Here is a 10463-nt window from a genome sequence, read left to right on the forward strand (position 1 = left end):
AAAACTTCTGAAATAAATTATAAAATTTAGACAATATCAAATGTAATATTTAAATTTAGATGAATATTACAAATATTAGAAATTATTTTTATGCTTTTTCCAATTAAAAATATAAAAATAAAATATAATAAAAATAAAAAATTACATTATAAAAAATCAAAAATTTCATAAAATATATATTCACCTGAGTTGTTCCATATACAATTGATAATAATTGAGCAGGAATATGTCCTTTCCAAAATGCTGTAATACCTTCTTCCTTAAGTATTAAATAAAATGCTTGTAAAAAAGAATGATATTTACTAACATGATAGTTAGCAATAGGTTCAACTTGTAACTATAATAATGGAATTCTTTTTAAATCTATACATAGCATTATAAGTATTGTCATTGCATTCCACATGATATAAATTCTTTTACCTGAAATCTAATTTTTACAACATCTAAAGGTTGACAAGCAAATCTTGTTACAAAACCACTAACAGCTCCTGCTATAGCATGATTTAAATTGTGATTATTGTTTTTTGATGAAGTATCCATTTTTTTTTTACTACAAAAAATTCATATTTAATATAGTAAGAATAATAACAATTAAAAAATTGAAAATAAAATTGACCTAATTTCATTTTAAAGCATTTAAAATAATTATCCAATTTCTTTTTTTTTTTGATATTCAACAAATAGAATAAAAATACTAATTTTCTTTAGAGAATTTTGTTTACTTATAAATGTAACATATATATTTACTTATAACATGATTAAATAAATACATATAATTATTCAGTATTTATATAGATATTTGAGATGTATGATACTATTTGCGAAAACGTTCGCGATTTAGACTAATTGAACTTTTAAAAAAATAAATGAAGGATTACTATAACATAAATATTTTAAATAAATATATCTATATATTTAAATAAATATATCTAATATAATTTAACAAATTTTAAATTATAATAATCTTTAAACTCATTTTATAAATATATTATTCATAAATTTTTTGTAAATATTATAGTAAAAATAGAACAATTAAAAGAATTTTATTTAAAAATTAGATGCAATTATATTTTTTAAATGTATTAATACATAACAATATATAAAATTAATTTTAAATTGTATTTTATTCCATGCAAATTAATCTCTATTTTGAAAGATATAATTTATTTCAATTGTTTCGCATATTTATACATATGTAATAGAACTTTCATAACTCCTTAAAATAATTTTACATATTATAATTACATAAAATTTTTATCTTGCCAAAATGATTATTATATGTATTTATTTATAATAATAAATAGATAGACAAATATAACAATAAACAGATTGTGGATAAAGACAATATATTCGAATAGTAATAAATAATACATTACATCATAAGTTTCAGTGCATATGCATATGTGTTTTCATATTTAGAGTTTCTGAAATTTAAGACTAGATATTATTTTTGAACTTTACATAAGGAAATATATTATAATATACATATATATATATATAATATAATAATATATTATTATACATTTATAAAATTAAATCAAAAACTTGTGAGGTTTAAAATTAATCACAAAATTTTTTACAAACAAAAAAATATTAAAAGAATTTAATATTTAAAAAATATCTATTATATTTGTTCAAAAGTGTATTAGATCTTTTATTATGCATAAATTATTTTTATTAGATAATAGATAATAGATAGATTTTAATGAATAAAATATTTGTTCAAAATAATCATTATATCAATTAATAAGTATATAACCTTACATTTGTAGATAATATATAAATGATGATTAGTTTAATCTCGACGTATTCACAAGTTTTGATATAACTTTTTATATAACTAATAATTTTTTAAATTATTTATCATAATCATAATCAATTTCTTATATTATATTTTTAGAAATCAATGAATTATCAAATTTAAAACATAAATTAATATATATATATATATATATATACACACACACATCACATACCATACACACGCACATACACACAATAATTTTTTATTAATGTTACTAAATTATATTTTAAATAACTTTTAAATACAAATTTTATACTTTTTTTGAATGAAATATTTGAATAGTTTTTTGCAGATATAACATTTTATATATAATATTTTATATAATATTTATGATTTATTATGATTTTATTATGATTTTATTTATTTATTTTAATATATTTTAGATTAATATAATAATTTATATTTACATAATTTTTTAATTTAACATATAATTTATGTAAATTTAAAAATATTATTTCGTATCTAACAATCATTTTCAAAATTGTTCTTAAATTTTTCTAATTTATTATCTTTTAAAGTTCATTCATTTTTTTTTTAATTTTTATTAAAAATTTTTTTTCATTATTTTATACGTATAAATTTAATATTTATACGTATTTTTTATAATATTTATAAAAATATTTATTATTTTTAAACTGATAATAAATATATCATGATATGATTGAAATATATTATAATTCAATTTTTCAATAAAAAAAAATTCAATTAAATGAATCAAAAAATCAAAATAAATAATTTTAAATTTGCACAATACTTTTTGTTATTTTATTTTTACTGAATACTTATGCAATATTTTCATAACTTCCAATTTTTACACAAAAAATGTCTACATATAAATGCCTTTCTTAAAATATTATAAAATATTTTCAATATATTGTTTGATCAATAATGAATATATAAGATATTATATTAAAATAATTTTTATCTTTAAATTATGAAAATTTATAAAATTTATGTATGTATTTCAATTATAAGTAAAATGATAATATAATTCATATTGTATTATAAAATATATCAAATTACAAATAAAAATAAATATATGGGACAATTAATTAAATAATTATTATTACAAATATTTAAATTCTTTACATGAAGTTTATTTTAATTGCAAATATACATTAATTTCAATTTTTTTTTTTAATAACTTGAATATATGAAATAAAAAAAAATGATGCAGTTATTCAAACTGTATTTTTTAATAATTTATTTCATCAATGGAAAATTTTTAATTATATTTTCACACATACGTTAATTTTATTACAAAACTGAGTTTACTTAATAAAAATTTTTGATGGATTAAAACTATTATAACACAGTACGAATGAAATATGCAATTAAACAAAATAGTTTTTTAATATTGATATTCTAAGTTTTTTATTATAATTTTATTAATGGACACATTAAAAATAAATGGTTTTACTGTATAACCAAATATAAAATTGGTCACATTGAAGAAGTGGAATGAATACTGATTACATTCATTGTGTATTTATCTTACTGAACTTCAATTCCTACACATCTAAATAATTATAAATTAAGTTTTTTTCCCTACTAAAAAAATTGAGTACATAATTAAATCTAACTTTAGCAATCAATTTTTTTAAAACAAAAAATCTTTTTAGATCGAATTAATTTTAGAAAATTTATCAATCATTTCAATTCAACATGTAAGTATTCATGTATTTCTTTATACTTACATTTTCACGCATATTTCATATCACATATTTTTCACTTTTTTTGTGTTTTAATAAATGGAAAAATAAAATTTAATGCAAAATATTGTTATATAATGGAAATTTAACGAAGAGTCTCTCTTTGCATATAGCTCATTTTATACTAATTTCATACTAAGAATAATTACTTACTATGAACAGTAAAATTATAAATAAAAATAAAAAAATTAACGAGCACGGAACTAATATAAAGCAATAGAGCCTTGATGGACAATTTTTTCTAATCACAGAGAAAGAGATTGTAACAAGTTCCATCTCCAATAAGTTACACATTTAGAAAGTTTGTAAAGTTAATCTAGACCACTTCAAATCGTTTATGTGTTTTAGGAAAAACATTTTCTCTTTTACGATAAGTTCCATAACCCCAACGATCTAAAAAGTTACAAAAAATATTTATTTTTATAAAATATTATTTGTATTATTAAAAATTATTTTATGATTATTTAGTTTCATAAATTATAGGAACTAACTTCGTGAAATATCATTTCCATTTCTGTCTGCAAGTTCCATTAGTTTTGGATTGACAATTTGTTTTGCTTCTCTAAGTACATTAACCAAACTTTTAGCCTGTCGACCATTTTGTGGTGTAAAGAATGCATAACTCGTTCCTGAATTATTTGAACGGCCCGTTCTACCAATTCTATGAATGTAGTCTTCAGATGAATTTGGATAATCAAAGTTGATCACGTACTTTACATCGTCAACATCTAAAGAAACAATTTTATTAAAATATATACTCGTAAAAATATCGAGTATATTAATTATAATATATTATAATATATTAATAATAATATATAAGATGTTATATTTAATAAAAATACTATATATATATATATATAATTTTTTACCAGTTGTACTTAATGCCAAGTAAATGAATTTTATAACTTTTATTTCACCATCTTTTATGTTAAAGATACATGTCATGATTATTTCTGTCAATTTTGTTCATTTTTAAATTTATTTATTATAGTAAAAGTTAAATATCAAAAATAAAATTATAGCGAAGAACTAATTTTTATTTCTGTATCTGTTCATGAGAATATGCAGCTAAGCCTATAATCATACACTAAACCACATATTACATTAAATATATACATTTTAATATTAAATATCATTTCGAGAAAAAAATAACTAATAAATAACTTTTGAAATTTTTTGAAACGTTTTATATATAACTTAAAAAAGAATATTTATATTATTGTTTGCATATCCTATGTATAAAAATAAATATAAATAAAAATAAAAAAAAGAATAGTTGAATAAAAAATAACTATTATAATAAAATACTTAAATATATCATTACATAAATTTTTTCTCGCTAAAATTTTCTCATAAAAAAAAATCATTTTAAATATAAGAAAAAATTAATTTTGTCAATATGAATTAATTCCATATAATAATTTTTATTAAATAATAAAAATTAAAAATTTATTTTATTATTTAATAATAAAATTTATTATATATTTATAATGATTAAGATATTAGAAGTACATTATAAATTGTATCAATTTTATATTTAAATGTATATGAATGTAAGTTAGCTGCATAGTTAATTAAATACAAACCATGTTTATCGTTGAATATTATGACAGCATACAGAGCGCCCACGATGTATGCTATTCTTAAATGCAATTTCATATCACGTCGTGTCCTAAGCATCATCACAGAGTAGCGATAGTAGCAAAATCAATAGATTGTTGTCTCGGGCTGAGCATTGGCTATGAAGTGTGATGGTTGTACCAAAATGTAAACCATGGTCTTATCTCACAACCAACCAACAGTATCACCCGCGCACCACTCTACTACTTGCGTGGTACACAGGCTGAACACAGAGGCACATTAAGTACAATATTATGTGCAAAACAGAATTGCGCATGTACAATGAGTGAGCCATGTTTTCTTTATTGAACGATCGTTTTTCATCGCACACTCAACACAATTTGTGCACCATGTGCCTCTGAAACAAAGGACAACCAGACTGATTAACATAAATTAAAAGATGCCCACATTTATTACTAATGTACTTTCCCTTTATTCCAATCTTTCCTCTCAATTCTTTAACACAAGCGCATCGTTCGATTCTTTATCTCCTTCTGTTCCTTTCTTTTTTAACAAAATAGATTGCATTAATAAATTCATAATTTGATAGGAAAATTAAAATGTGTAAAATGTATAAATTTAAGTATTTAGCATAATTATATAATAGATAAACAAATAAAAGATTAAACAAAAATGAAAAGTAAAATAAAGAATAAAAAAAGAAAGCGCAATATTTTCTTTATTCTATAAAAAAAAATTACCCACAAATTTAATATTTTTCATACAAAAAATAGTGATATATTTATATTTTCATATCATATCATATACAGAGCATAGATATATTTATAAGATATCTTTGGATCGATTTTATCAAAACAAATATAAAAATTAATATGAAAAATAAAATCATAGCTTATTTATTAAATTATAAACAATTGAAGTTTGTGTTAAATGAATCAAAATAAAAATATGGTATGAAAAAAAAACTTATTATCTTATTTGCATTTCTTTGTTTAATTCAAAATTAAATTATTTATAATTTAATAAATAAGCTCGATCGATATTTTTATATATAGCAAGTTTTGTATTTGTTTTGATTTCTACAATAGATCTTTCAAATACATCAACATTCTGTATATATAAATACAAATAAAATAAACAGTAAGTTCTAAGCTACCTAATGCCATCTATTTAGTGCAATAAAGCTTATGTAAAGTTTGAGAATATATACTATTTATTTTAATAATTATCTAGAAAAGACACTTCCTTATCAATTTTGATAATTTTTAAATATATTGTAAAAATCAACATTTTGAATAATTTTTTTCTATAAACTTTTTTTATAATCATATAACCGCTTCTTAGCTTAATTTAATTTAATTTAAATATTTGTAAAAAAAAAAGATCGCTATATGTAGGACTTCTCTTATATACATTCTCGTGTATGCATCATATACAGCATGTGTAAATAATATTATATTATTAATAAATACATGACGGTAGACGACTATTATTATTATATATATATTTATATATATAATATATATATATAATATATATTTATTTATATATATTATTATATATAACAAGTAAATCGGTTAAAAATTATTTTTTTTTATAAATTATGAACTTGAAATAATTTAATTCTAATCTATATTGAGTTTTAACATAATATAATTACTATAATTCAATATGAATTGATTCAATATAGTATAAATATTCAATATAAACAAAAATAATTTATCAAAATTATAATCATTGTTATCCGATAATCGGGAGAAAAATTTAATTCCTATCCAATTTAGTAATTCAAGATATATTATTAAATCTCTTTCAGATTCATGAAATATAGAATAAAACCTATTAGCGAAATTACATGATAGAAGTATAATTTTGATATTTATAATGTCAATCATTATAATTTTAATAATCCAAAAATTGTTTTATATTTCATTTTTATCCAAACTTAAAGGATTGGATTTAATATATTTTACCTATCATGATCCATAAAAAAGCAGATTTTTCATTAGTCAAATTATATATTTAATTCGCCTATTGTAATATATTTATATATATAATAAACATATATTTAAATAATAATTGCATACATGTATCCACGAATAGAAAACATATATGCATATATATTAAAAAAGTTTTATGTAATAGTAACAATTTTTTTTTATAAATATTACGAAAACTAAAATTGAACAGTAATTATATGCAAAGGAAAAAGTTGTTCAAGATGTTTAAATAATTTCTATGTATATTCAAAAATTATCAAAATCGATAAAAAAAACTTCTTTTTTAGATAATTATCAATATTTTATATTGGTAATTATTGGCGTTAATATTATTGTATTAATTTTTACATTTTTTACAATTTTTCATGGAATTCTATTAAAATTTATATTAATAAAAATTATCTATTAATCTTTTATTTTTATATCAAAACCTTTAATTAATGTAACTGTTTATTTTTAATTAATGTAATAAATTATTTAATATTAATTATTTTTATTTTAAAAACAGTGAGGCATCACCTTCATATAACCAGTCTGTGCTACATCGCCACTTTACTCTACCCTTTTTGATTAAGTATAAATTTTCGCATATGAAACTTATCGAAAGTCAAAAAATTCTTCAAAATCTAATATTTTTGAAAAAAATGAAAGATATTGAACAAATAATTTATTACTTACCCAATCCACGAGCAGCAACATCTGTTGCTACAAGAATAGAATCTTTATTCCTCCTAAATTCTAAAATTTAATAATATATTTAATATAGTAAATATAATAAGAAATATTATACATTATATACTAACATACCTGAAAGAACGAAATCTCTTTCTAATTGTGATTTGTCACCATGTATACATACAGCTGGCCAGCCATAACGACGGATAGTTTTAGTGATACTCTCCACTTTTTTTTTTGTTTCTACAAAAATTATTGTCTTTCCACCATCTGGACTAACACTATTGATTTCTTGAAGAAGGTTTTGCAATCTAAAAAAAAAAAGTGAAATATTATATTTCTATGTAAAATTTTAAAAATAAAATATTTATATATAAATATTTATCTGAAATATCAGTTCTTCTTAGAGGAAAAAATATTTAATGAAATCATAAATATCATAAATTATTTTCATCATAAATGATAAAATAAAAATAATTTAGTTTATTATATTTAATTATAGTACTATTAAATTAGAAATTTCAAAATGTAAGGAAAATCAAGATAGTACTTTGTTTGTTTTTCATCTTCCTCGCAAACATCAACAATTTGAAGAATATTATGGTTAGCTGATAATGTTAATGATCCAATATTCAATTGTGTATAATCTACAAGATATTCTTCTGCAAGGTTTCGAACTTCTTTTGGCCAAGTTGCAGACCACATTAATACTTGTCTATCTGGTCTGATTTGTTCAATAATTTTTCTAATCTGTGGTTCAAAACCCATATCTAACATTCTATCTGCTTCATCCAATACCAAATATGTACATCTACGTAAATTAGTTGTGCCACGTTCCAAAAAATCAATTAATCGTCCAGGTGTAGCAATGCAAATCTCAACTCCTTGTTCTAAATCACGAGCTTGGCTTCCTTTTGGTGCACCACCAAAAATACAAGTGCTTCTTACATAGCCAAAACTACAAGTAACCTTTTGAATTTGCTGTGCCAATTCTCTAGTTGGTGCTAAAATTAAAGCAATTGGTCCATCTCCATGATTTAATGGTTGTTGACTGCTAATATGTACTATTGCAGGTAGAATATATCCTAATGTTTTTCCAGATCCAGTTTGTGCTATTCCAACCATATTATGTCCAGACATAGCAATTGGCCATCCTTGAGCTTGAATAGCAGTTGGTTCACTGAATCCTTGTTTTCTTATACATTGCATTACATGATCAGGAAAATTTCCTTCTTCAAAATGCTGAATAGGATTAGGAATTTTTTCTCCTTTAAGAGTAATTTGATTTTCTTGTCTAAACATATCTATTTCTTGCGGGTGACGTGCTTGAACATTAGGATGTGGTATATAAAAATCTTTTTTGAAAGGTTTTAAATTTTCAAAATTCCAATTTGGCTTTTTCAAAATTCCATTGGTATTATGCATATTGTTTTTTCCTCGATTTTCAAATCGTCCATTCCTATTATTAATATTATTTCTATATAGAGATCCTCTTTCCTTAGTATTTCTATAATTTCCACTGTGATAACTAGCTCCGTATGTCCTATAAAAAATTGACATACATTAAAAATTATTTTATTATTTTAATATATAAATGTAGAGAACATAGAGAATTAGCTCCAGATAAAAAAATATGTGGATTCCAAAGGCATGTTCTCAAATTATTATTCCTCCCACAAGCATTCATGCTCCATTCATATACATAAAATGGAGGCATGCCAAAATGAGAGGTAAATAAAAATAAAGAAAATTGATTAACTTCATTATTTTTTATTATTTATTTTTATTTCAAATTTTAAAATTAATCTAATCTTAATAAATTTTATTTTATAAATTTTTATAAAATCTACTTAAATACAAACCTAATTCTGAGGGATCCTATAGCTTTCATTACATGTCGAAACCTTTAATAAATTCATAACTATTCATAAACTAAGTTATGATTAATGAAAGTATAACAATCATTTTAAAATATATATAATTAATTAATGAATAAAAAAATAATTATTATATAATATATATGCAATCAATTTTCATGAATATATATATTCATGCGAATTAATAACGCATTGCAGATATCGTAATAATTATGAATTAATTTGAAGATAAAAAAAATTAATCGCAACTTTATAACATTGAATTGAACAACTAAAATTTATTACTATAAATGCGTAAAATAAAAATATTACTCACATATTTGATGTATTTAAAAGAACTTTCAGTTCCTAATTCCTAATTAAATTATTTTGTTAAAGATGATAATTGTAGTTTATTAATACGATGATCAATTATTCCTAAAATAATAATTTTTATTTTTTTTTTATCCTTAAAAAAAATAAAAAATTATTACAAAGAAAAAAGATAAAATTAAATATGACGCAACATTTACAGGTTTTAAAAATGTGAATTAAAAGTACGAAACAGACATCCTACTTACGCCACATCCAGGAACAGAAAGAACAATTTAGTACCTAGCCGGATATGACATAGTTGGATAAACGTGTTCAGAGGTGGGAATGCGCAAAGATTTTCTAAATATGTCTTTTCGTTCACTGCGCATGCAATATAGAGTTGATTTTGATTAATATAAAAATCAAAGAACAACGTTACTCAAAATAATGTATTATATGTTTTAATTTTCTTCATATGAATTTTTATTTTAATTCTCTCTCTCTCTCTCTCTCTCTCTCT

The 10463-nt window shown here is 20.7% G+C and overlaps 2 protein-coding genes across 8 annotated transcripts in view; both read right to left on the reverse strand.

The window, feature by feature from the left end:
- Window positions 1-1820, reverse strand: part of LOC102680096 (mitochondrial thiamine pyrophosphate carrier-like) — a 4272-nt gene extending 2452 nt beyond the window's left edge. The window contains exons 1-3 of one of the 2 annotated variants that reach the window (XM_031513908.1): window positions 1765-1820; window positions 421-550; window positions 185-337 (exon numbers count right to left, since the gene is read on the reverse strand). In XM_031513908.1, coding sequence (XP_031369768.1) covers window positions 185-337; window positions 421-540 — 273 coding nt within the window. In that variant the 5' untranslated portion in view covers window positions 541-550; window positions 1765-1820. Of the gene's footprint in view, window positions 1-184; window positions 338-420; window positions 600-1764 lie in introns of those variants that run through there. The other variant, XM_031513909.1, reaches the window with a different exon arrangement.
- A 1330-nt stretch (window positions 1821-3150) lies between these two features.
- LOC102680221 (ATP-dependent RNA helicase p62-like) lies at window positions 3151-10227 on the reverse strand. Of its 6 annotated transcripts, none has more exons than XM_006622936.2 (8): window positions 10210-10227; window positions 9966-10097; window positions 9635-9676; window positions 8323-9315; window positions 7905-8083; window positions 7776-7835; window positions 4008-4244; window positions 3151-3909 (listed from the first exon to the last, which is right to left on the reverse strand). In XM_006622936.2, coding segments are annotated over exons 2-8 (1590 nt in total). In that variant the 5' UTR covers window positions 9968-10097; window positions 10210-10227; the 3' UTR covers window positions 3151-3832. The 6 variants fall into 6 exon arrangements, 5 of the variants coding, with proteins under 5 accessions (XP_006622999.1, XP_031369771.1, XP_006623001.1 ...); XM_031513911.1 differs by having other exon boundaries at window positions 10199-10216; XR_004151502.1 differs by lacking the exon at window positions 3151-3909 and adding an exon at window positions 5103-5494 and having other exon boundaries at window positions 4069-4244; window positions 10199-10217.
- Between the last annotated feature and the right edge of the window lie 236 nt (window positions 10228-10463).

The sequence above is a fragment of the Apis dorsata genome, unplaced genomic scaffold, assembly GCF_000469605.1.
Source record: "Apis dorsata unplaced genomic scaffold, Apis dorsata 1.3 scaffold_797, whole genome shotgun sequence".
Classification (NCBI taxonomy): Eukaryota; Metazoa; Arthropoda; class Insecta; order Hymenoptera; family Apidae; genus Apis; species Apis dorsata.

Bases quoted from the DNA above. Each gene is read 5' to 3' on its own strand.
- LOC102680221 (XM_006622936.2), bottom strand. The intron at 9,316-9,634 runs GTTTGTATTTAA...AATTTTTTATAG, and splicing joins ATAGGATCCCTCAGAATTAG to GACATACGGAGCTAGTTATC. The intron at 7,836-7,904 runs GTATGTTAGTAT...ATTAAATTTTAG, and splicing joins AAGAGATTTCGTTCTTTCAG to AATTTAGGAGGAATAAAGAT.